Source organism: Syngnathus typhle, linkage group LG6 (assembly GCF_033458585.1).
Source record: "Syngnathus typhle isolate RoL2023-S1 ecotype Sweden linkage group LG6, RoL_Styp_1.0, whole genome shotgun sequence".
NCBI lineage: Eukaryota > Metazoa > Chordata > Actinopteri > Syngnathiformes > Syngnathidae > Syngnathus > Syngnathus typhle.
This window is the reverse complement of record NC_083743.1, coordinates 10861529-10887735: the sequence shown is the minus strand read 5'-3', so window position 1 is coordinate 10887735 and position 26207 is coordinate 10861529. Positions and strand designations below refer to the sequence as shown.

The 26207-nt window shown below is 39.9% G+C and overlaps 3 protein-coding genes across 4 annotated transcripts; 2 read left to right on the top strand and 1 right to left on the bottom strand.

Annotated features, from left to right (window-relative positions):
* Positions 1-202: 202 nt before the first annotated feature.
* On the top strand, positions 203-4655 carry LOC133155983 (sialate O-acetylesterase-like). 2 transcript variants are annotated; one of them, XM_061281692.1, is made up of 10 exons: positions 203-425; positions 981-1145; positions 1771-1925; positions 2268-2406; positions 2478-2643; positions 2736-2821; positions 2889-3022; positions 3448-3602; positions 3827-4013; positions 4183-4655. In XM_061281692.1, the coding sequence occupies exons 1-10, from the start codon at positions 275-277 to the stop codon at positions 4462-4464; spliced, it is 1620 nt and encodes a 539-aa protein (XP_061137676.1). In that variant the 5' UTR covers positions 203-274; the 3' UTR covers positions 4465-4655. The 2 variants fall into 2 exon arrangements, with proteins under 2 accessions (XP_061137676.1, XP_061137675.1); XM_061281691.1 differs by having other exon boundaries at positions 2478-2650; positions 2734-2821.
* Positions 4557-18063, bottom strand: tbrg1 (transforming growth factor beta regulator 1). Its single transcript, XM_061281732.1, has 33 exons — positions 17908-18063; positions 17005-17246; positions 16285-16433; positions 15965-16093; positions 15713-15874; positions 15505-15634; positions 15301-15434; positions 15068-15224; positions 14808-14923; positions 13274-13323; positions 12648-12764; positions 12399-12526; positions 11816-11964; positions 11612-11737; positions 11346-11507; positions 10936-11119; positions 10735-10865; positions 10497-10662; positions 10163-10258; positions 8738-8941; positions 8508-8565; positions 8328-8410; positions 8179-8215; positions 7868-7930; positions 7302-7544; positions 6982-7052; positions 6606-6838; positions 6396-6532; positions 6177-6323; positions 5724-5821; positions 5421-5531; positions 5182-5321; positions 4557-4839 (listed from the first exon to the last, which is right to left on the bottom strand). The coding sequence occupies exons 1-33, from the start codon at positions 18040-18042 to the stop codon at positions 4760-4762; spliced, it is 4368 nt and encodes a 1455-aa protein (XP_061137716.1). The 5' UTR covers positions 18043-18063; the 3' UTR covers positions 4557-4759.
* Positions 18064-21612: 3549 nt separating this feature from the next.
* mmp13b (matrix metallopeptidase 13b) lies at positions 21613-24810 on the top strand. The gene is made up of 11 exons (XM_061281694.1): positions 21613-21842; positions 21908-22015; positions 22288-22415; positions 22490-22638; positions 22840-22965; positions 23044-23199; positions 23286-23406; positions 23513-23646; positions 23723-23882; positions 24125-24228; positions 24309-24810. Exons 1-11 carry the CDS (start codon positions 21651-21653, stop codon positions 24407-24409), a joined length of 1479 nt encoding a protein of 492 aa, XP_061137678.1. The 5' UTR covers positions 21613-21650; the 3' UTR covers positions 24410-24810.
* The last annotated feature ends 1397 nt before the right edge of the window (positions 24811-26207 follow it).

Genomic DNA, 26207 nt, shown 5'->3' with positions numbered 1-26207 from the left:
AGAACCTTCTACATTATGTGGTTTCCATAATCCAAAAGCATGCATGAGGCATGGAAGGCTGATTGACCTCTGCAAATTACCGGTAGGAGTGAGTCTGAGTGCGAATTGTTGGTTGCGCTCTTGCAGCCCCCATGAGAATGTGGATGGATGGATGGATGGATAAGTAGTTTGTGCGCGCATGTTCGTGTGCCAGTCCCTGCTTTATTAGGCATGTGAATCAGGAAATGCACTCCTGTCTCTCTCTTTCACGTTCCCTCTCACTCACTTTCAGTCCATGTTACCTTTTCCCACTGTAGACCGCTCGAAAATTATGGGACTAAGCACCCCAACATATTCTTCTTTATTTGCAATTGTGTTTTGTGCTTACCTACTTGTTACGTCGGTTTTGGTTATTTGGGTATTGATTCTTCAGGTTTTTCACCACGGTGAGTCAAAACACTACGTTTTGGGGTCATCAACGTTAGAGTTAAGTGTGTCATGCTCAGTAAAGAACTTTACTAACTTGATTCTTTCATAGGTCGGCAATGTAAATTTACGTGTGAATTCGTACTTTCACAATCCATTCTTGGCGACTGAAGGTGTCATTTGCATTTTCCGCACTGATCGGATTACTTTTATGCGCCATTTTTAGCGAAAATTGGTGAAGACCTCATTTCTGATTATCACGATAGAACACCACATTGTCGTTAGTCAGCATGACGCTTTTGTGCAGGTTGTTGTTTTGTGCAGCTGTAGGTTGGGCGAGGTAGCACAGTTCAAAATGGCTGTCCACGATGGCAAAATAAACAAATATGCAAGAAAACAAGAGCAATATGTCAAGAAAATCCTACTAGAGAAATTGATTTTCATTATTGGGATTAGTCACTTACCGGTGTGTGCTGACTTTGCTGAGGAGTCAATAAGTTCATACGTGTGCAAAGGTTGTGTTGATGATCAAGTAAAGGTTTCCTTCAAGAGAACTCATGTGTCTGTGTGTTTAGATCAACCCATTGCCTTTGCTTCCTACTATGGCAATCACATGGTGCTGCAGAAGTCTCCGGAGAGAGCCATTCTGTGGGGTTACGGCAGGCCTGAAGGTGCCCAGGTCACAGTCTACTTGTCAGGACCGATGAAATACAACAGCTCACCAGTCACTGTGCAGAATGGTAAATGTAGCTTTTTGCTGCTGTTGAGGGGAGGTTCGATACAAACATCCACAAGGCTGTGATTGGAAGAAAAATAAAGATCTAATAAACCTGATCCTGATAAACACAAAAACATGCAGAATGCAAATCGCTTGAAAGTATTTATTCTTTTATTTTTGAGCCAACCCCTGCAGACACAAATGAATAATGAATTTACAGTTTCTGACTTTGCAGGCTTCATTTTAATATTTTTTTTTACGGGGCGCACAGTAGCTTAAATAATGCTCATTCTTGCTGTTTGCTTTGTGATTGAGCAGCAGTGCCAGTGGTTTGGCTGGGAGAAAAACAGCAGGCTCGGGAGAAAATTGATTCTTGGGGATTTGTGAACTCACAAATACCAATAATAAGAGAGACACAATAACTTATACAGTATATTCTATACAATATAGGCCTGCATTTTTGTGTGTGCAATTTTCAAATATGTTTACGGAGTTAAAAATGCATTTCGATAACTAGATACTTAAAGCATATGTGAATAGTAAAAACATTTTTATAAAAAAATGCCTTAGCGCGTGGGTTCGGAATGTATCACATGCAATGAATGTGGGATAACCGGTAAAGCCACGGTCCACTATGACACCTGCAGGCATCTGGCGAGTCGCCCTGGATCCTATCGAGGCCGGCGGTCCCTACAACGTGACTGCAACACTTCAGAACAGTTCGGCTACTCTGATGGATGTGCTGTTTGGCGACGTTTGGCTTTGTAGTGGCCAGAGCAACATGTACTTTGAGATGTCTAAGGTCAGCAAAAAGTCAAAACAAATAAGTGGCATTTTTATAGCATTTATGGCACCTCATTATTACAAACAAATATATTCTAATGAGCGATTGTAATAGTAATCAATAAAATAATGTACTGCACTGTGAAACAGGGTACCCAGAATACAACTAAAATACACAAGATTTCATCCACCATAAGAGTTAAGGGGATTTACTGTCATATCTATAAAACAGGATAATACAATCTGTTGAAAAACTACAAGTATGGCGGTAACTGAGTGTGGCTGAGCAAATTCTTTATCCGCGTGCCTTGTACCATTATACTCGGTTACAGATTTAAACTGCTTTTTTACTTCCCATTAGATTTTCAATGCATCCAAGGAACTCGCTCTTGCGTCCAAGTACCCTCACGTGAGACCTTTTATGGTTGCTTTGAAGATGAGTGACACAGAGTTGACTGATCTGATTGGAGTAACGCTCCCATGGTTTGTGCCTGAAGCAAGTAAGCAAGTTTTTTTTCTTTGTCGATATTATGATCCAAAGACTGCTATTGAGAAGGTAATACATTTCCAGGTGGTCTGTCTCAGTTCTCTGCAGTGTGTTGGCTCTTTGGACGCTACATGTACAAGCACCTGAATTACCCGATAGGACTGGTGGAGACCAGTTGGGGGGGCACACCCGTCGAAGCTTGGTCATCTTTACGTGCGCTTCAGAAATGTGGACTGGACCAAAATGAAAAGTATAGTTATGGACACAGACTACTTGAGGACTGGAACCATTTTGTGCTTGGCGACCACTGGTCTAAACAGGTGTAAAAATCTTTGGTCTCAGTTCACAGACTGACAACTCTGTCCTGTGGAATGCGATGATCCACCCACTGCTTAACATGACAATCAAAGGAGCCCTCTGGTACCAAGGTAACGTGCACGGTCAGAACCTACTCTGACTTTGCAATCAAGGAGATATTTGACTTTTTGTTTTTAGGTGAAAGAAATTCAAATTATCATCAAAACGAATACAACTGTTCGTTCCCTGCCATGATTGATGACTGGAGGATGGCATTTCACCTAGGCTCAGGTGGGCAGACTGCCATGGACTTTCCCTTTGGATTTGTACAGGTACTTTAATGACCAATGTGTAACGGTTAATTGTTTGATTTAAAATGGTCCAAATCCTCAAAAGCTCAGCCTCTCACAGTATCCCTCAATAAAAGCAGACTGATAATATTTGTGTTGAATCAAAAAAAAAAACATTTGCAACATTTGCTTTTACTTTGGAACTGCACTGATCAAATATTTTCCCAATTCTCTGACACTGCAGAATTTTCCTTCCCATCAATCAGAAATAATTCCTTGTTCTAAAGGGATGGATATTAAAATGTCTTTTAAAAATCACATCCATCCATTTATTGCTATAACAGTAGAAAGATTCTTAAAATAATTGATAGTTAGAGCCTCATTTTTATTTCTTTGGCCAGCGACAATTTTGTCATTTTTTTCAAGTGCCTTTTAGACAGTGATAATGGATTTCTTTCTTATGCTAGCTGTCCACCGACAAAAAAGGCTCCACGGATGACGGCTTTCCAAACATCCGCTGGCACCAGACGGCTGACAAAGGCTTTGTCCCAAACTCTCGTCTGCAAAGGACCTTCATGGCTGTGGCTTTGGATTTGCCGGATGAAACCTCCCCGTATGGCACGTAAGAAAACAGTATGACTCACACAGAGTAAATTAGCGGTGTGACGATTTATCAATAACTAATCAATTATCAAATGAAGCGATAATTATTTTGAGACTCAAATAATCATTTGGGATTGAAATGAGCTTTTTTTTTTAATTGCTCCATCAAATAGTCAACAAAATAATTGCAGGATTAATCAATTATCGTTTACAGTATTTCACACACAGTATGCATGCGTGCAGAATCCACCCTCGTGATAAGCAAGACGTAGCATACAGACTGACACTCGGTGCACGAGCGGTGGCCTACAATGAAAAGGATGTGGTCTTCCTTGGACCTTTCCCGAAAAAAATACTGTCCACTCCGATGTATGTCAACATTACCTACGACCAGGCAGTCGCTGTCAAGTCATCAAAAGACATCTTCGAGGTAATAAACATTGACACGGCCGGGCTTACATTGACCTTACTGTTTAGAAAACCTGCAGCAGCCTAAGGCTAGTGATTCCCAGCACTGCCATAAACAATGTATTTATAATTTGATAAATTGTCTCAAACAAGTGAGTTATCTCTCCTATAAACTGTGTTTTTCCTCCAAGATTTGCTGCTCACAGTCACAGGGCCCATGTGGGCCCAAGTCTCAGTGGGTTCCGGCTCCCATCGTCCAATGGTCTTCCACCAGTATCCAGATAGCAGCCAATGTCTGCGATGTAGCAGCACTACGATATGCGTGGAAAGACTGGCCATGTGATTTCAAAGCATGTCCCGTTTACGGCGCAAAAACTGCATTACCTGCGCCCCCTTTCATTTTTGATTGCAATCAAGTTAATACCTCTGGCTCAACAGATAACAAGCAATCTTTTTGGAAAGATTTTTTATAAACCTCTATAAATTAGCTGCGGAGGTGCACGATGTACTATGCATAAAATTCTAATTACGTTTTAAAAAACACTGTCAATGACTGCTATGATCCTAAAACTGCATAAGGTCCATGTTTTATTTTAAACGAACACTTTACCACACAAATCACTGTCATTTGCACAATTTGAACAAATAAAAAGGTCAATATTGAGCGACTGGTTTCTAGTCACAAAAATAAACAATTGATGTTTTCTGCATTTGTCATCCTTGTCTTGTCAATTCTTATGGCCTTCAAAGCCTTTTAGGAACCGAAATTCAGGAGCTGAAGTAGGAAGTCGACGGCTTCACAGACGTGGTGGTCAGGTGCGACGCACTAGAACAATGCAATGTCTGTGCTAAAAGACAGAAATAAAATATTAAGAGCTGAGAAATATTTAATAGTCATCATTACAGTCTTTACTTTTATAATTACGCCAAAAAGTATAGTTACAGATTTAGTAATATATATGAATAGGTATTTTCAAAACAACTAATTGTTCTATTATTAAGGCACTCTGTCATCTGTGATCAGAACCACTCTGACATGTTCCTTCCAATGACTTTTTAAATTGTAACAATTTAGTAAGGCTATTTTCAAGGTTGACTTGAAATGGTAATAAGGTCATAAGTAGCCTTCAAATTATGTGGGAAATTATTGAAAATCCCATTACTTTAAACTCAACATTTGGCAACCAAACCTGGGATTTGCTCCAGCTTGTCACTAAAGTGTCGGTGTCGCTGATAGGCCTCAAAGTTGATGGAGGCGTCGTCCTCTGACAGGCTATGAGGATTCTGGCCATCGCCCGGGCGACACACTTCAAAACGTATCCATCGGTAGCTATGAGGATATATGACACCAAAACGTAAAGCATTTACAAGATGGGAACCACAAAATACAAAACATTAGGAGCATAAAAAACAATTATATGTAATGTACTTGTTACACTTCCGTGCGCCGGGACAACTTTGAATGAGATTCTGGATGGTGGGATGCGAGAAGCCAAAAAAGTCTGCTCCGGATGGCACAATTGGGGCAACAGCCTTGGAACTGAAAATAGAAAGAAAGAAAGGTGATATCGTGGAAGTGTCAAAGCTAATTTGGCTTTCAACTAAACTTTACAAGTAAAAAAAAACGTGACATCACAGAAAAATCTAGCAATAGCCAATCTCAGTGTGCATCTGAAGCAAGTGGACGTGTATTTAGCTTGTTCTTAGTTTTGATGATTGCTCAGTATTGTACCTGACTGACGCGATGGCCTTGAGTAGGTTCGAGTGGCACATCAGGGCCGAGGAGGCCACGATGGCATTCTGGGGATCGTCCTCAGGTACAATCTCAAACTAAACCAAAACAATCGAGAAAAAAATCATGACGTCCCCTCCAATTTTGACTTTTGGGATGCAGCTAGCACCCATGTTTATGGGATGCAGGAAGAAGGCTGACTTCCCAGAGAAAACTGTAAAATCCATGACCCTGTTTTTGTTCTCATAGCAGACTACATTATTTACCAATGTATCACATTCTTAACCAAGTTTTTCTAAAGATAAAATAGCAGTGCTTTTAATACATATGGAATCAATTTAAATGATGGCCTTTAAATTTGTTAGTTTTGTTGACTATGTAAAGCTCTTTGGACACTAAAAAAAGCCCACTAACAAATCATTTGGGTTGTACAGGTGTACCTCCGCGCCTTACCTGCGGTCCGCTTCCTCCATCTTTGATTTGGCATGTGTAGAGGCACTGCAGCTCAGGGTTTTTCATGCTGGCAAAGACCCGTGTGCTGCAGAAGCCCACCGGGTAGATGGCACATTCGTCATGGAAAAACATTCGGTCCGTGATGATCTGGGGGGAGGAAGTAGGGAAATTTTGCTTTTGCCCACACGCCGGCGCAGTGTCTCGTGTGACTTGACCAACCTCGCCCAAGCTGTACAACGTTAAGCCGCCCAACACGATGGGGAAGACGGGACGACCGCAGGAGTCAAGCGGGATGAGTTGCACGAGCTTACGGGAACCGTCAGCCAGTTTTCGCTTCTTTGCCATTTTCTTCGGAACTAAGAATGATGAAATTATTATCAACTTTTTGATACTGATGAAGTCACCCAAATAATTCAAAAAAGCACTCACGCTCATCCTTTCCATTCTCTCTGCCCCGCTCTTTGCGCTCCTTCTTGGGTTTTTTAAGCTGCCCCTCGTCCACAGCCGACGCCACGGATGTGAGCATGTGCGTCCCGCACAGGCTGGGTGGTGCTCCGGGACCGGAGCTCGCCGGGGGAGGCGGCACGGCGGGATGAGTGGTCGAGCTGGGCGTGGGCAGGAAGTCACCCTCTGACAGGGACTGGTAGTGCAACAGCAACAATCTGGACATATGGAGGACAGGTTTGAAAAAGTTGGAACGTGCTCTTTGGGTGTCATGATGACGAATTTTTAAGATAACAATCCAAAATACTATTATTATTTGAAACAATAATAGAATAAAAAATAATCCAGTGTATTCACGTACTGGCGCTCTTCCTTGGCTCTTACAAATTTTTCTTCTAGATGGGCAACTTCGTCATGCAAAGCTGCGTTTTCCTGTGAGGGAATGACAACTGTCACGTACACTACCACTCAAAAACGTTTGAGCTCCTCCAGACAATTTAGTGTTTTTCATGAAAACAAAAAATTGCACAAGGGTTTTCAAATCATTCATTAGCCTTCTAACACAATTAGCAAACACAATGTACCATTAGAACACTGGAGGGATGGTTGCTGCAAATGGGCCTTAATAAACCTGTGTAGATATTGCATTAAAAAACAGATGCAAGTCTTAAAGCAACTCACAAATATCATGGCTCGTGCTGTTTTGCGTAGTCGGAGGTACTTCAACCGATACTTTTCATTCATTTTTTTCCGTGCACCTCTCCTCATCTTGGCTTTGTTCTCTGAGGAGATTGCAGGGGACGGAAAAGGCGCAACAGCGGGAGCGGCCCCGGATCCCGAAGCAGAGACGGTGTTCTGCTGCGGTGTGCCCAGGAAGGCCTGAGCAGTGAAGGCCTTTAGGGCCTGCTGCCGCTCAACATCTGTCTAAGGGAGAAGACAGTGAACACCGGCAGACTCTTGCAGTGGCAACACTCGAAACGATAGATAAAAACAAAAACTAAAATGGAAATGGTGAAAACATAACTGATGTTATGTAAACACAGAAAAAGAGTTTGACTAAATTAGTTTGACTGGGGATCATAGCTGCAAGTATGCTTTAATGTTTACAAAATCCCACAACAAACAAGTAGCAATGGGATTTTTGACTGCAGAACAAAAAGCATTGAAGTAATTACATAAGTAGCTGCAATATAATTCTGATATTTGAACGCAGTCAGTATTGCATTACTGCCCCTCGTTCAACTCACCAGCAACGCAAAGACTCCATTTCTGTTTTCAATCCTCTTGAATCTCTTGCTGCCTTTTTGTGTCTGAAACATAACGTGAAACTGAGGCGGACACATGGAGGCTAGAACTGCATCAGGCCTTCAGTTTACTAAAAACTGGCTTGTGCAGATCAAAACAAAGTTGCCTGCACCATCATATTGAAGCCCCAGTTCTGATAACTATGGTGATGTGAAAGGACGGAAGCAATGCTAAATTAACTCAAAATGAAGAATGTGTAGCATCAAATGAACAAAAAGAGTGAATGTACTCTTAAGTGTGAAGTCCCGCTTACCTCGCGATACATGACAGCTTCCAGACTTGACTTTGCACTGCCAACATAGCAAAATGGAAATGCAATTTTAGCAACATGCTTAATCTTATTTAAAATAATTGATTCTTGACCATCAATGTAAAATAATACGTGATAATAATTGCCCATACTTGGACTGAACAAGCCCCCGGTCAATGATTCTTTGCTTGATCTCTTTAATGTGCATGGGATGTCCAGCTTCCTCCAAAACGATCTACAGTATGCGTAGAACACAAAATAAAGGAATAATCCAAGTGCATTAACCTTAATCTGTTAAACATAAAAAAAAATGCAATTGGAAAAGCACGAACCTGAGCAGCATCTAGCCAGGTGAGGTTTGGCTTTTCTGCAATTTCACTGGACGGTTCACTGCAAAAAGTAGTTGGGGTTTCATCAATACAAGTACTTTTATACACAAGAAAATTAGACAATGCTATGCAATACGTGTATATAGATACACTCTGGATATACTACTTGAATTCAGTGCGGCCTGATTTATAGATACATAAAGAAAAGCGTTCCTTATACAATTACAACAAACCTCTCCAGCGTATCAGCCGTCCCAGACAAACCAGCGATGCTATCCAAAGATGGAAATAGAGAGTAGCTCCCTTGCCCGTCAGGCTCCATCTCTGACTCAAATGTGTTGAGTGACTCCATCTTGTGAGCACAACAAAGAAACAAGTCTGTCAATAATTTTGGACAAAATACGGACAGAAAAAGACTCACCTTTTTAGAGAATGAACTGACACGTATGCTTTTGTGCTGTGCGTTGAGAGTAGTTGTTTAGTTCATTGTTTACATGCAGCTAAAAGGCTGACGTTAGCAAGAACCTGAGAGTAGCAAACTCGCGCAAGCGGGGTGGTAACTCTTACGGTTTCGGAGCAAAAAACATAATGTGTCTCTGAGTCATTTGTTGCCAATAAGCTTTCTTTTTCAATCAATTTGCTGCAAAGAATTGCTCCGACGTTTCCGCATTTCCTTGTCTTCTACTCTAAAATTAAACTGTGCTAGCAGACTTATGAAGCATTACCGCCATCTCCAGTCTTACTGTGTGAATTACATTTAGTAGTGATCCGTTGCTAGTGCGTACTGTACTACATACAGTGCGTACTGTAGAAAACTGAAAGCTTTTTTTTGTCAGTTATTTCAAATAAATAGTATTTATTATGTCTTCAAATTAAAAAGTGTAGATCCCCTACGTTCTTGCCGCACCTTTTGTGTGCGTGTGTGCATATATATATATATATATATATATATATATATATATATATATATATATATATATATATATATATATATATATATATATATATATATATATATATATATATATATATATATATATATATATATATATATATATATATATATATATATATATATTACAATTTCTGTATAACATTTGTGGTGTACTTATTGAGTACTTTTTTTTTCTATCATATCGGATACTGTATATGGTGAGAGAGATGTTGATGATATGTTCATGCAAGATTGCATTTGTTTCAAAGATGGTTAATTATATATTTTTACCCATCTTTTGTATGTTCCCACGTTTAGTTTTCTTCCTTCAAAAGGTTTGAGGTTCAACAAATTAAAAAGTAGAATATTATGTTTGCTTCCAAAAGTTTCCAGTATATAATAAAGAAGCAGTCATTGAGAAGATCCTTTATTGTCATTTCCCAACAACATGAAAAAAGTAGGTGCTGTATTCCCACTCTTAATAACAATTGAGCCAGCCATAGTTTAACATCACTCTCGTCAATCTATTTCCTGGCAGGTAGTATTCCAGCAGTTTGGGGCCGACTGAGAAATAAAGGTACGCTGAGAGAGAGAAAAAACAGTTTTATACAACCTTAAATTGGGTAACATTACATTAAAAAAAATCATAGTCATATTTTAATGGAAGGCATGTCAGACTAACAAAACATATTTTCATGACAACTAGTGTTTCTCACCATAATACTCAAAAACAGCATCAACCTTTGACCCGATGAGAGGAAAGTCAGTAGCAATTAATCGCGGATACCCAGGATCCATTTGGTTTGAAGCCTCATCATAGCTGTGATAAAGCAGAGAGACAAAATAAACGGTTGCGTCAATGTTCAACCACAAGCACTTTGTGATCATAAGGGATTGGACAGAACAGATTAGGGAAAAATGTTGAATGGAAAAATATTTAATATTGTATTTTTGCTTGTGCTAACACTCCCCCCACCCACTCATGCTTTAAACTTGAACTGTATTTTAATACACTTTTTTAAGACATTGTATATCTTATTATTGGATTGTGCACTCACCTCCAATACTCTGTATTCACAAAAAATAATGTTTTTCCAGTCTCTACCACGTAGACGGCTGCATCCACCTTACTGACAGTGGAAGGCAGGCCCAGGCTGGTTAGCGGTTTTGGATAACCTGGTATTATTGTCTTTGGAATGGAATATATCCCCCACACCTGATTACCTGGAGAGAAAGAAGCGCTAGAGATAAAGTTAATTCACATACAATATGTAACCACAATTTCATGACTTTTACCCTCAAAGAGAAAAACGGTGTCTTTGTTTTCAGCCTCATATGCAGCGTCAACAGTATTGATCGGTGGCCATTTTGTGCTCACTTTAGTAAAACGGATTTCTGGGAATGAGGCACTCTTCCTCCAGTAGTATCTGGGGAGGTATTTAAACGTAAAGATGAAGTACTCTGATGCTTTACAAACAGAAAGAAAAAAAAAGTTACCCATTTTTGAAGAAGTAGAAGTCTCCCCTGATGGATGTGGTGGCATCAAATACCAAATCGGGGTTACATTGCTCATCACGAGGGTTTGGAAGAGGGTCTTGCGGGTCTTCTGTTGGATCCTCCGGCTCTGGTTCAGATCGTTGTACGGGTTCGGGGACTTTTGTTGGCTCCTGTGTGCGGCTACCTGGGAGATGGAGAGCAATGCAAAACTCCATCATATAAAACCGGGCCTCCCTGTATTGAACCAAACTCTATATTAAATACAAAATGTGAGAAGGACAATCCAGTTGTGGTGCAATACCCTGTTGCCGTTGTTTCTATTGCATGGATCTATCCAATGGAGAAACCCCAATGCGTGATCAGTGATTATTAATCATAAAATAAGTCACATTTATTTAACTTGAACTCACCATAGAGCGCCTGAACCTCTTGCCTATCATCATCTGGCAGCTTGTAGTCATCTGTGTTGACATACTTATAAGTGGGGAACATCAGCGCACCCCTGTCTCTGGAATGGTCCAATCCCAAAGCGTGGCCGAACTCATGTGCGGCCACCAGGAACAGATTCACACCTGTACTCAGGAAGGATAACAAGGCAAACAGAATTATTATTAGCATTATTATAATGACTCGGTGCTGCACTCCGCTTCAATATTCCATGGCGAAGTGCCGGTACCTCTTTGGTCTAATGTCCATTCTTCATCATCATCAAAGTGTGTGTCCCCTCCTTGACTCAGCCCCGGAGAGTTTGCGTGAGCTAAGACTCTACCCGGGCCGTCAAAAGGATTAAAGTCCCCATGAGCTTCATTAAAATAAACAAAGAAGATTAGAAAAGTACTCGTAGATGTGTGTAGGTGCACCTTCTTCCATCTGGACTTACATCCACCCTTAAAGACGATCACGATATCCGCAGTGCCGTCGTCGATCTGCTTGAAGTCTAGTGGGATGACGTCACTGTAGAGTTGGAAGGCTTTACCGATGATGTCATCCACCTGTTTCTGACTCAAATCTGGTGTGTATTGAGTGATCCTGTTCAAATCACATGGAATCATTCATTACAACGCAAAAACCAAAGAAGTGGAGATAGGGAGTATTTTCGTCACATATTTACCTTCTATGGGATTTTGGCAGACCATGAATTATGATTTTAATATATTTTTAAAAGCACCTCCGCCAGTTGTGGCACAACTACGGTATGTGTGTGATGATGATCACATGGATGCATGTGGAAGGGGGCCACCAAGTGCCCAATTCACAGAGGTCAACATCACCTCCAAGTGGACTTGCAGTTCCTTATGAATGAAAGTAGGTCCGCTAGTGTCAGTATTCTGGTCAATGAAACCGACTGGAAATTGTTTGGTCAAAAACCAAAACACCACATCACTATTCTAATTTGCCACAAACTACTACTAGTACTAGCCAAGCTCTGCTTAGTCTGACTATTAGCGATCATCCAACTTTACCTGTAAGTTATAAGTTTCTTAGTCCATTTGGGTATCCCAGGAAAGTGTCCATAGCGGCCGATGTCTGACACACCACACCTGGAAGTTTTCATGGCCTCCACCGTCTCCTTGTTCAAGACCCCCGTCACCTGTTTGCCAATATTCATGTATGATGGACAAATGTCTCATTAACTATGTTTTCTGCCCAAATACAACAAAATTTCACCAACAAAGTCATTCTAGTAGGATTGGGTCCATCATGGTTTGTACCTCCAAGCCAAAGAACGCCTGCATGGTTTCCAGATCCTCGCTGAAGTTGCTCCTAATAGGGCTTCTCCTTGTGGAGTTTCTGGTCCCGACATCATTGTAAAACTGAGCGACATATTTCTAGCGCAAAGCAAGACACATTAAGGTGTTATACATTTTTTTGCCTTGGCTTTTTTGCGAGACCTTCCCTGAGAAAGGCCAAATTCAAAAAGGAGATAAGAATAGACAATGAAGTAAGAAGACTCACCTTCAAAACAAAAAAACGGCAGCTTCACAATTGTTATGTTGTTCTGATGTTTTTACGATGACTACTTTTTGCACTTGTGTGATGTCAAAAAATGAGACATGGAGTCTAGGGTCCTACGTATGACTATTTACAGTGGTTAACTTATTCTTACACTTAAGAATCTAAAATCAAACAGATTCATTTTATGTTTTAATGTTTCTAAATTTGAAATCAACATTACCCCATAACAAATTGTTCCACTGTATGTAATCCTGTGAAGCAAATCATGAATCGGGATTTTTTTTTTTTTTTTTTTGTGCAAAGGACTCAATTTTTATCAGTCAGTGCTAACCCATCTAGTACTTCCTAGTTTTGTCAGTTTGTCTACATTATTGCAGCTTACCTCAGCCAGGTCGTGATCATCTGGTGAAATGGTCGAAGCGAGGGTCGGTGCTCCATGGCTCACTGCCAAAAAACCCACAACGAGCAACAGCGTCCATAGAACTGATCGCAGCATCATAGTTCTCCTCTTTCTGCTCTTCTTTCCTCAAAGAGTACTCAGTGTCGTATGTCGTGTTCATGTCAAGTATATTAAGACAAACCCACAGTGTCAGGGCTTCCCCTGATTGCTCAATAATGGAAAATCAATTTTCACTGATCACGATAGCTGTGCAGAGAAACACGATGTACCACATCGCATCTGTTAAATCAAATAAGAAAATGAACATATTGTGGAATCTTGTTGTGTGCCACAAAACAAGAACACTGCAATTTTTTGTTGTTGTTGACAGAGATGGTTTGTACTTTACCATAACCTTTGGTAAATAAAAAACGTAGTCCAGCTGCTTTGGTAAATAGAAGTCCAGTACTGTATTGCACTATTTGGACTCTTGAAATCTGGGGATTGGATTTTGAAGAAGTGAGTGCGTATTATATTTGACAGAGCTTTTAGATGGTAGGACTATAAATCCAAACTATAGTATGAAGTTGCAGCTATAAAACTGTCTGCTTAAAGCACTGTGAATTCTCCCCATTGTCCCTCATGCGCAGCCATTTTCTTGGATTGAGCCAAGACGATTTTAGTGCCAAAGCTCCGTCAACGATTTGGAAACGCTCCACCGTGTTTCAGCATTTTGGGGCGCCGCGAAAGAACATACCACAAAACATGCCAACAAAGTCAGCGTGACTTGCAACACTGCTTGCTTCAGCTTGTAATTAAGACCCAACTATACACGCTTTTGCTTTAGAACATTTCTGCCATGTCATCCTCGTAAGGCTGAAGAGAGTGCTCATTACCATACCAGCTAAATATATTCAGCCATGTGCCTCAGATGTGAGGCAGTTTAAAAGATCAAATCAAAAATCTGATCTGATAGCCATCTGATTGAAGAATGTTAGTACCCAGACACATTCTAGGGCTTAAATTTTTATTTTTACTAAGTACAACTTGCAACAGTGTGTTTCTCATGTGATGCATCAAATCCCAGGTGATTGCTGAGCATCAACAACCAAGCCAGGAATTCGCCCTCTCCATTCCAGCAACACGCTTGTTGGCGTAGTCGTACTTATAGACTTGTGGTCCAACAAAGAAGTAGATGAACCCTGAGATTTAAAAAAATTTAAAAAACACGCATATCTTTAGGATCACAAATTACTTTTTTAGAGTGATAGGTGTGACCCAATGCATTTTGTCTTTCTTAAAAATGTTTGATTTTTCAAACACATCACTAGGTAATTTTTAGTGTTTAAATAATAAATAAAAAGTGTATAAATAAAATTCAAATCCTGCCAACTGTCTTTTAAGTGGCACAGCCCCCAGTTTGTCATTCAAACAGCCGAGTGAAGTGCAAAGGTACAAAGTTTGATCATTAGACTAAAGTTGCATCAAAGGAGTTAATGTTTTATTATTGTGTGTGACAACAACTAAAGTGGCTTACCTTCTTTGTGAAAGGCTGCATTTATTGTTGATAAATTCGGGAAAGTGAGTCCAGGAAAGTCCTCGCTGATGTACTTGGGGTAACCAAAGTCCATGACTTTTCTGTTTTCATTGAAGCTGCAACAATAATTTAGGAAAAGAACTTATGACTCCTAAAAGCTGGTACAGACATTTTCCGTCGATATATTATACGGAAAATGTTTGAATTAACTACCCCTTTAAACAATCATCTAAAACAACCTAGAATTCCCTTTTTTTTACCTCCAATAAATGTCATGCATGAAGAAGAGGGTTCGTCCTGTTTTGGCGATATGCACAGCGGCATCAACATCCTGCACCCAGGCAGGAAAGCCAAAGTGGCACAGAGCTCTGGGCTTTCCTTTCACGACGGAGCCTTTCACCGTCCAGAACATTGATTCTTTCACAACATATGGAAAGAAATGTGTATATGCAATGAAAACTTTTCCTACTACAATATAATAAAAGTGATTTACCACGAATGAGGTAAGCAGTCGACCTGCGTGGCACCCAGAAAGCAGCATCAATGCTGGTTTCTATCTTGGGCATGAAGTTGGTGATCGGACCTTCTTTGATATCGTGCGCCTGATTGTGTTTGATCCAAAGATATCTGGATGGGAACAATGTGCTTGGTTTAAGGTTGATCGTAAAAAGTGGGCGACAAAAAATAGTCACTGCACCTGTCTTTGAAAAAGATGGTGGCATCCCCGAGTGTGGAGACGGCATCGAATGTCACATCCCGAGCACATCTGTTTTGTATCAGTCGAGGGAATAGTCTTGAAAAGTGATCTGGGTGATCTTGGGGTGGACCTGACACGCACATGAGCAGATGTTTTAGAACCAGGTTTGAGGATTATAAATGTTGTTAAGACTAATGGATGAATTTACGGTAGAGTGCGTTGATATTGGTGACATCCTCTCTGGATAGGAGGCTGGGCCCTGAGTGAGAGACCTTGTAGTTGGGGTGCATTAGTGATGCCGGGTCCCTTGAGTGTTTTAGACCCAACACGTGGCCCAATTCATGTGCGGCCACCACAAAAAGATTCAAACCTACACAGACAAGAACAACATGGAAGAGATTGTTGTGTTTTAAGATGAGACTGGTCCCTGGCTTTTTAGGATTGAATGAGAAGAACCAACCAGATGTTCCTGTTGCTGCCCAAAGTTCATCATCATCAAAGTGAATTTCTCCTGCAACAGCCAGTCTTGGACCTAAAGTATGCGCCAACGAGCCACTGGGTCCATCGAATGGATATGAATCACCATGTTCTACATAATGTAAACCAGAACAAAGATATTCAATATATAGTACAGTTCCAAGACTGGTGCCGCAAATCCAAGCGAAAAGTTTCCCCTTTGATGAAACCTTGACAATGACTGTTTTTGTTTTGTCTTGTTGATAGAGCAGTCAGTGAATACCAAAAGTGTAATTCATGTTTGAATTCTCAAACCAAACCCACCCTGGGTGACAAACTCCACCGTGATGTCAGTGTTACGGTTTTGCGAGCAGACAAATGTCAGGCCGCCGGCTCGGGCCCAAACGCTGAAAGCAGATTTGAGCAGGGAGTCGACGGTGCTTGGAGGCATGTCTCGGGTGTACCTGCCAATGCTGAAACATGACAAACTCTTAATTGAGTCACCATCAGAATGTGGTTCCATCACAAACAGTTCTGTGGAGTTCAACCGGTTTTAAAGATTCCAGTTGTGCACAATCCATCGAGCTTGTCTTCAAGAGGGTCACATCTGAAATCTATCCCTGCCTGTCTTTGAGCAAAGACCTACAGGCTGGACTGGTCGCCAGACGCAGGAGATAAACATTCATACCTGTATGGACAATTTAGGACCACAATAAAACTGCAGGTATGTAATGAATGCTCTCATGCAGATTATAAAATTCAGGTTTTGTGTTTAAGTTTTTAAAATGGATGCTTTGAAATTGACTTGGACTCTGTATGTGGTTGGTGCCACTGAACTGAAAGGTTTTTCTGATCTTATTACATATAAAATATTTCTATTACATATTACCGCCTCCAAAGCGATTATTACATTTCAACACCCTAAAAACAATATGCGGAGCTTTTACTGTAAAGTGACTGTTTATTACAGGACTGTCATATCATAACGTATGAATGGTATCAAGGCATTTACTCAATAAAATGTGACATTATTTTCTACTTTACCTGTACGTTATGACCTTCTTGTTCCATCGTGCACCTTGGATGTGACTGCTATACTCAGCAGAATCTGGAACACCGCATCGAGGCTTCCTCATTACCCGTAGCGTGTCCCGATCTAGCCTTCCTGTTACGTTGAGCCCGAAGAACGTCTGCATGTCTTTCAACTTGGATGCAAAGGATAGGCCGCTCTGCTCCCAGCTTCCTGCAGGTTCCTCTCGCAGATCGTAGTAGTGCTTAAGGTATTCCTACAGTACATCAAAACATATTTTCACTCACAGCATCCATCTGATGTCATGTAAAAAAATGTTTCATTAGGTATACCTGCAGCTTAGTGTGAAAATAACGTGGCATTATATAATGTATTAATAATTTCCCACATAAGTCCTAACTATGAAAAACACTGCGACTTATAGTCCGGAAAATACGGTAAGTGACTCACTCAGGAAACTAAGCTAAATAATTTATAACTATATATTGTCTTAATGGTCTGTCAAATTACTTCTAGACATGAAGTGAGTTGAGTATGCTGCCTCAAAGTGGCGCTTGATCATTTTTGTACCCAAGTCAAAGTACCGAATTAGCCAAAAATGGCTCGTATCTGGAAAAAGTTTGGTCGCATCTCAACGCATTGCTGTTTAAATGACATCACCACATTCAGACATACAGGCAATCATGAGTTTTAACAAATTTTCTCTTCGGGCACCATTGCATGAAAAGTAAATGAATAAGAAATGTGCTTTAGTATGGGAAAAAAATAATTTAGAGAGAACAGTATTTATGTACCTCTTATATGTCCCTTGATTTGCAACATATTTAAAAAAAAACAATGGTTTTGTTATTGCCAAAAGCAAAATTGTAGGGTAAATTTCATACAGTCCTGTCAAGTGCATCTTAACTCCAACTTACTGTGGCCGTTTTCAAGTCAGCTTGTTCAGTAGGGGAAAGAGAGGTGGCTTCCTGCGGCATGGCCGTGGGTGCCGCCAAACCCGGGGCGGCTATGAATGAGAGCAAGACCCAGATGGAGAGCACCATGACGTTCATTTGAGCACACAGAGATGCCACTTGTGCTTAATGAGGCTTTTAAACTCTTCTACGACTCGACCAGCCTCAGATCTTACTTGCAACAAGGGAGGAGTTGGTGAGGCAAGAAGCCAAGGAGAACAAAGCCACAACATTTTAACTATATCGATATTGCAGTAAATCATGTCTTTTTCTATTATGATATGGCCAGCAATAAACGTGCGTTAAATGTAAATGATTCAAGATATCTGATGTAAATTCTGACCTTAAATATATTGTGACTCACAGTATTTACAATTTATCTGAACCAGTAATAAAATATTACATATTTACCGCATTCTATTTGGGTAATTTCAATAATGACATGTAGAACTAATTGTGACAACAGCCCATTAAATATTTCAAAATTCCCAAAACACACGTGGCTCATTGAAGATTTCATGTTCTCCATATTTCTTGTCTAAATGTGCCCTGCAATTGGTTGCCTGCCGCACCCTGGTTTACGCAAGCTTTAGTCTTGCCTAAAATTAGCAGACACAAGCGAGTCAAGTTCATTTCTGTGGTACCATTCATCCACAAGGCAAATCCTCAGTAAGTTTAAATCAAAACAAAATAATCAAATAAAATAACAGTATTTTATTAACATCAAGGTGCACTTAGATACCAACCCAGATCAACAAATGAGTTTCTCCCAAATTAATCCCGTCATGTGCCTAGGCTGAACCTTATCTCACCAGATAGAGAGAGGGATGCCACTTTATTTTTTCTGCAGGCAGACTTGGGCGGTTCCAACATAACTTGAGTCCACAATTAAGGTTGATGGGCTATTGTGGGCATTTCTAGGACCATTAACATTCTTCTGCAGGGCAATTTGAGCCCCACATTCCTTTAAGAGGAATTTCTGTCATTCTGGTTTCATGGTTGGAGCACAGAAGCTCCGGTAAAGTCATGTTAAGCCTAAAAGTGGATTCAAAATAAAACCCACCCTTTCTAAACATAACCAAAGACTGCCACCGCTGTACGAAATGAAAAGAAGTCACTGGTAATTTTGTTGCATATTCTTTAAAAAAGAAAAAAAGAATATTTCATTTGACAACATTAGCAGCTGCATACAAGCAGTGGTTAAATGCAAGTGCCTCCAACTACATCATCAATTTGACTTGTCAAAAAATATGGTGTCATAGTTTGATGTCCTGTAATATGAAATGTTTTGTACTCATTTATGACTTTTTTTCACACACAGAATATGTTCATTGTGTCATGATGGACTTACAGGATGGCTAAAATGATAACATGTAAAAAAAAATACTTGTTAACAGCTTTAATATGTGGCTTAGGGTGTGTTGCTGTTGTGGTTGAGGTCTTTCATAAATAATCAACTCAGAGATGAAAAGCACAGATTTATAGTTTAATATATTTAATATATTTTTTATGACTGAGTCTGTGTGGCAGTTATGTCAATACTACAATATAAATGATGGATGTTCTTTGCTTGGGAGCTAAGATAAGACCATAGGACTGCAGTCACCTTTAAATATTTGCTGCCCTCTTGTGTTTTTTTCAACTGGCTGTTGGATATTGTTCTGCGGGCCATTATGGCCATGATTTAATGTGATGTCACAGGAACAGTTGTTTTTTTTCGCTCTTAAAAGAATACCTGCTAAAAAAAAAAAAAAAAATGCTGAGCCATTTGTTGTTGTTGTTTTGAGAATCCAGCAAAATAAAAGCATGCAAAATATTGGAAGCACAAAATAAAGTGGTTTTGTGTACTTGAATCTTCGGTGGAAACTAACTCTGCTGAAATCCTCACTTCATTGACTGTAATTACACAGTTTAAAAGCAGCATGACGAGTATCTGTCTTACAGCATTGTTTTCTGACACAGCAGTGATACAATTACTCCCTCACTTTACATACTTGGGTGTTTTCAGAAAGGGGTTATGGGAAACTGCGTTACTTATGTAGAGCAACACTGCTGTAGAAAAAGCTGTGGTAAGTGGAAATGTGAGGACCTCGGCACATTTTGGCCACGGGGATGGAGCAAATAAAAAGTTCCAAGATATGCAGACAAGAAGTGATGCACTATAAAAACAAAGCTCTGCAGACATCAGCAACCAGTAACCGGCAAACAAACTTGTAACATTGTTTATCCTCTTGTCATCGTGTCATCATCGCTTGAAGACATATACGGACACAATCATAGAATTTGAAAATGCATATCAGCAGCTTTAAAATGAGATGTGTTGAAAATTGATATAGTTTGACATTTATTTGGGTGAACTTTGACCTTGACCAATTTTGAAGATGGAGATTTTTTTTTTCTTGAGGCGTTCTTTGACTTTCCTACATGGTGAACATTTTAATGCTTGCTAGGTTAATAATGTAACTGTTAGGAACCCTCAGGTCTGCAGTCATGTTGTAAAATAATGTGCAAAAACGCTGTAGGGCAGGAATGTCATCCAGGATTGCAGAAAAGAGGTCACACGTAGGCACACACACACACACATGTATACAAACTCACACAGCATGTGTGGATTTGTCAGGGACCATTTTAAAATACCATCTAAATTCCCCCTGACGGCCAACTTCCCCTCAATGAGTCACATGGTCCACACCGTCCTCAGCAAGCAGCGATATTGCTCCAAAACATAAAACCAAAGTGTGGAGACAGCATTTGGTAATGACATGGAGAGGATAATAGTATCCTGCGTCAAATGAGATATTTTGAGTCCAACTTCTCGCCAAAACCCAGTCCAGATAGGTTTTGCACGAGTGAAGACAGTTTTGAACTGAAAACACCATTATGGAGCTTTCAAACAGAACCATAAGTTTCTGAAAATCTGTTTTAATTTTGGCGTATATATATATTTTTAAAAACGCCTACCAGTGAACGTAGTGAACATGCCTCTCTTGGTATGCTCAAGTCAGGTCGCAACCAAAATGAAACATCATTTGTACTTAGAACACCAAATAATAGACTTGGACACAACTTTATTATCATTGGCATCATTGAATAATCACTAACAAAACTATAAACTTTTAGCCATTTAATAAAAAGTCATACCAGTAATAAAATGTACAAGTAGCAGAAGTTGGAGTCCATTGAAGTACATTTTATACCGTTATTAAGTCTCATAAAATGCTGCGCTCCCCAGGGCCATTAATAGTAAGGCAACATAAGTCTCACAGCATATGCATAGTTTATGATGTAATGTCACAAATTAATGAGCATGAGAGCAGAGTTTCTTTAAAAAGTGCCACATCGGCAACGATATCCCTTTTCTTTTTCACAAGTCCTCATTTGCCTAGTTTAGCACAGCAGTCGAGGTGTGGGATTCAAAGTGATGATCCACACATATTATTCCTTTTATGACATCACTTCTGGCTCAACTGCAGCTGTCTAATTGCCTAATAAACTACTCACCGAGTCATTCCCATTGGTAAATTGTTTCTTGTTAACTAAAGAAAACAGATCTGTTTATTTTTATCTCATGTGTTCCACTATTAAATGCAACATCAGCATGTTTTTGCCACATTGACATTTGGGTACACTGATTGAGTCAGACCGGCGCATTTCAGAAACAGGCGCTCAGACAAACATGTTAGGAGGAAGTGGCGAGGTGCTTTTACATGAATCACTTGGATCCTTTCAGGGAAAAAAAAGAGGAGGTCAAGCATTATAAATACCCCTTGGAGAGGCTCTGCGTCAATAACTGCTCGATAGCCATTATGTTATTTTGGCTGCTACTGCCGCTGGCTATTCACTCCTCTCTGGCTGGGCCTTTGCTTGCCCAGGAAAAAGACAAGCGGCTTTTAGCTGAGGTAAGACCCGAGGCTGTCTGAGCTCCCTATCGTCAATACATTCATGATCTCTTTGACATACACAGAAGTACCTTCGACGCTTTTATGGCCTTCCAGCTGGTCTGCAAAGTCCGAAGAGGACAGGAAACTTTAAGTCCACGCTTAAGGAAATGCAGAGTTTCTTCAAACTTGAGGTGAGAAACTGTGTCCATTATCACCTTTAGGTGCCTTTGAGACGTCGCCATTTTTTTTCAAGTTTTCAATGAACTTTATATTCATTGTATTAATCATCTAATATGCTGTAAGAAACATAATAGTCACACTTTTTGGGAATTAATTAACTGCAAGTAGACAATGGGCAAAAAATGAGTGTGCTGACGGGTGGACGGGAGCTTTTAAGTACAAGTGGTTGAACTTTAGTTTGCAACATGAAGCCAAGTTTTGCGTCTTTTTGCCCCTTGTGCAGGTGACAGGTAGTCTGGATGACAACACATTAGACTTGATGACTCAAGCAAGATGCGGTGTCCCGGACATCGGTGAATACAATCACTTCCCTCGCGATCTCAAATGGAAAAATAACATTGTGACTTTCAGGTATGCTTCCCGGAGATGTAAATCTGTACGAAAACAGTTTTGAGAATCTCTCATTCAATTCGTATTTGTTTCAGGATTTTGAATTACACTCCAGATTTGAAGAAGTCCGATGTGGACCGAGCCATCCGCACAGCGCTCAATGTGTGGTCCGATGTGACGCCATTGACTTTTAAGAAGCTGTACTATGGCACTGCTGACATTATGATCAGCTTTGGGAGGAAAGGTACTCACCAAAAATGGTTGCATTCATCCTAATTTACTAGTGAGACCAGATTAAAGGTTAATTGCACTCTCAATGGCTGTTTGCAAGAGAAAATGTAAATGTTGCACATCGAGTGCTTGACTGAAATCACATTAAAGCGAATGTATCACCACATTCATTCTGATTTTGGTCATTTTAACTAAATCCGCTCATGCTCCACAGAACATGGCGACTATAACCCTTTTGACGGTCCTAATGGGCTGCTGGCTCACGCTTACCCGCCAGGCCAAGGCATCGGTGGAGACACCCACTTCGACGAGGACGAGCACTGGAGCAAAGATTCATCAGGTTAATAACTTACTGTGAAGTAGAGATGGCATTTCCGGAAAGGAAAAGGTGACTAATGTATGAATTTTCTCATCACAGCTTACAACCTGTACATTGTAGCAACGCATGAGTTGGGCCATGCCCTCGGTATGGCGCACTCCTCGGACTCGGGCGCACTCATGTACCCGATCTATTCATACGCAACAGGGTACCCGCTCGCTGAGGATGATATTAAAGGCATCCAGGCACTCTATGGTGACGACATAAGCAATCATACTTGACCAACCCAGCGTTGATTATTTTACCTTTTTTCAGAAATTGTAATTTCTTTCAATACCCAGGCCCCAACCCAGACCACAAAAAAGTCAAGCCAAAGCCGGACGCCCCCCAAAAATGTGACCCAGATTTGAGTTTTGATGCTGCGACAGAACTCCGAGGCGAAACCGTCATTTTCAAAGACAAGTGAGTCCACGCGCAAACATATTGTAGACGGACGGAAGGACGTACTTACATACGTATGTATGTAGTATGTATGTATGTATGTATATCCTCTATATCAATATTGCAGGTACTTCTGGCGCATCCACCCCCAGATGCCCGAACCCCAGCTCACACCGATCAAGTCCACATGGCCGTCCCTCCCCAACAAGGTGGATGCAGCCTATGAGAACCCAGAGAAGGACCAGGTTATCATTTTTAGCGGTGAGTTAAAAAATATTTACATGTGATTTAAAGAATTCATTTATTTGAATCACAATCTTGCTGTGCTTTTGGGCAGGTATCCGCATGTGGGCTTTGAATGGATACAATCTTGTGAATGGTTATCCAAAGTACATACACAAACTGGGACTTCCCAAGAGTGTGAGGAAACTGGATGCGGCTGTTTACATCAAAGACACAGGGAAAACTCTGCTCTTTCACGATGAACAATATTGGAGGTAGTGTAATGTGACATATTGTGCCGTAGTTAGTAGTAGTGTTTTGTTTAAATATTTTACGTAAACAAACTATTTAGGTCAGCAACATATCAAAAGTTCAAATTCGGAAATTGTTCTCAATCCAATCACTGCCAGTATAGAATGTGTTATATCGTATCGCACCGCATCACATCGTATCGAATCGTTTCATACATCCTATCTTATCCTACCCTATATCATAAATATTGTTTTTGAATTCTCAGTTATGATGAAGCAAGAGGCACCATGGACAGTGGCTACCCGCGTTCCATAAAGAAAGATTTTCCCGGAATGGATGACGAAGTTGACGCTGCAGTTTATCACTACGGTACTGACTTGTTTTTCTGTCTTCTTTATTTCACTCAAGTGAACTTACTAAGGAGTCTTTTTTTTATTGTCATTTTTCAGGATTCTTGTATTTCTTCCATGACCAAAAGCAGTATGAGTACAGTTACAGAGCAAGGAAGGTCCTGCGTATCCTGAAAACCAACTTTATTCTCGGCTGCTGAGATTGCAAACGTGTCTTTAAGCACATTCATAATGAAATGAAAATTCATAGGAACGACACAGTAGCAAAATTAAAATGTTTATTTACAACAGTGCTGGACACAAACGCTTAGAAAATTCCCATCCTTGTGAGTGACGATACTATTTATATTTATTCTTTTTTTTTTCTACAAGTTTTCCTCTCAAGTATTTGTAGATACTGTAGAATGATAATGTGATACTTCAAAAAGGTTTAAACACTCTCATATTTTTAACAATTGGTGGTTTGTATGTTTTTTAGATGTATTACCAAAGAAGGGATCGATAACTTAAAAGAATGCCCATTTCTAGTACTGTACTTGTCATTTGATTTTAGGGCTATTTATAATGATGAATAAAATAAAATAAAATTCTTCTCTCTCAACTGGAATATTACTTCACTGATGAATCGTTGTTTTACTTTTTCGTATTTTAAACACCATGTTAGAAAAAATATTTATTATTTGTTCATCTTATGGTGTACACAGCATATTGCCCTGTTAAATATAAACCAACTTAAATGAGCTATTATTCTTTTATTCATATTGATTATATAATTATATAGACGTAAAGAATAAAGTTTTGTTCAAACTGTCATTTATGTAAGTCCAACCATTTACACTAGAGGGAGCAGGAATTCAGATTTTGACTGCAAGAAGCTGGAATGCATGCATGCAAGTACAGTTGAATCATTTTATAGTAGCAGAAGTATCCCTCTTGACATCTGGGTTTTACATTTGTATGCCAAATCAGATACCGGATGGCGACATAAAAGCAGACGTTCAGTATTTATAAATACCTCAGCAAAATTGAGTTATTGTATTTGTTGACTGGATATTTTTTAATTTGAAATGACAATGAAGAGGAACCCCAAAAAGTTTTGCCAACGAAAATATTGTGCATTTTTATTGATTCTACATTTCAAAATTGATCTGACATAAATTTGAGGATGAACTCTACTTTCTCCTTCTTCTTTACTCTACACAGAGTTAACTACTGGGCTCATCTCCAATCTGTTGCTAAACAAAACAGCAGCATCTTTCTGTTATTATTCTGCTACTGTATATCAATTTGTGTTTCAATTTATTGTTTTCATTGTCTTTGTATTGTATTGTATTGTATTGTATTGTATTGTATTGTATTGTATTGTATTGTATTGTATTTGTCACGCCTTGTCCCCGGTTGTTGTATTATGTGTAGGTTGTCATGGTTTCTGTCCGCGTCTGTGTACTCGCCCCTCCCTTCCTATGTCTACTCGCAATCAATGTACTAATCAGTCACCTGCCTATGGTTACCTGTCTCGTATTTAAGTCCTGTCTGTGTTACGCCCTGTCGGATCGTTGATGTCTTTTTGTCTCACGTCTTTGTCGATCAGTTCCGTTTCGTTTATCCAGTCTGTCTGTCAGTCCTGTTGTTGGTTTTGTTTGGAAGTTATGTTAGTTTGTCGGTTCCGTTGGTTTGTCCCCTCATCCTCCCTTCCAACTAGCTTTTCCGCCAATAAACCCTGGTCCAAGCTGCATTTGGTCGCCCTGCTCCATTCTGATCCGTGACAGTATTGTATTGTCTTTGTTTTTTGTCTTGTCTTTGTTTGTCTTTGTTTGTCTTTGTTTGTCTTTGTTTGTCTTTGTCTAGTCTTTGTCTAGTGTTTTTTCCAATCTTTGTCTAGTCGTTGTCTTGTCACTTTCAGACAAATCTAAATACCCAAATTATAACTTAAAAATGGGTTTCATCCATACAAGTCAGATAGTGTAGCCCAAAAAACTTTGAGACACCATTCCAGTT

Coding starts and splice junctions, on each gene's coding strand:
- mmp13b (XM_061281694.1), top strand. CDS start 21,651: ATGAATCACTTGGATCCTTTCAGGGAAAAAAAAGAGGAGGTCAAGCAT. Junction 22,966..23,043: donor CTGGAGCAAAGATTCATCAG/GTTAATAACTTA, acceptor TTCTCATCACAG/CTTACAACCTGTACATTGTA. Junction 23,647..23,722: donor CCAGGTTATCATTTTTAGCG/GTGAGTTAAAAA, acceptor GCTTTTGGGCAG/GTATCCGCATGTGGGCTTTG.
- LOC133155983 (XM_061281691.1), top strand. CDS start 275: ATGTTACCTTTTCCCACTGTAGACCGCTCGAAAATTATGGGACTAAGC. Junction 2,407..2,477: donor ATGGTTTGTGCCTGAAGCAA/GTAAGCAAGTTT, acceptor ATACATTTCCAG/GTGGTCTGTCTCAGTTCTCT. Junction 2,651..2,733: donor ACCAAAATGAAAAGTATAGT/TATGGACACAGA, acceptor ATCTTTGGTCTC/AGTTCACAGACTGACAACTC.
- tbrg1 (XM_061281732.1), bottom strand. CDS start 18,042: ATGAACGTCATGGTGCTCTCCATCTGGGTCTTGCTCTCATTCATAGCC. Junction 8,566..8,737: donor ACGGCTGATACGCTGGAGAG/GTTTGTTGTAAT, acceptor TACTTTTTGCAG/TGAACCGTCCAGTGAAATTG. Junction 6,324..6,395: donor CGTTGTACAGCTTGGGCGAG/GTTGGTCAAGTC, acceptor TCCTCCCCCCAG/ATCATCACGGACCGAATGTT.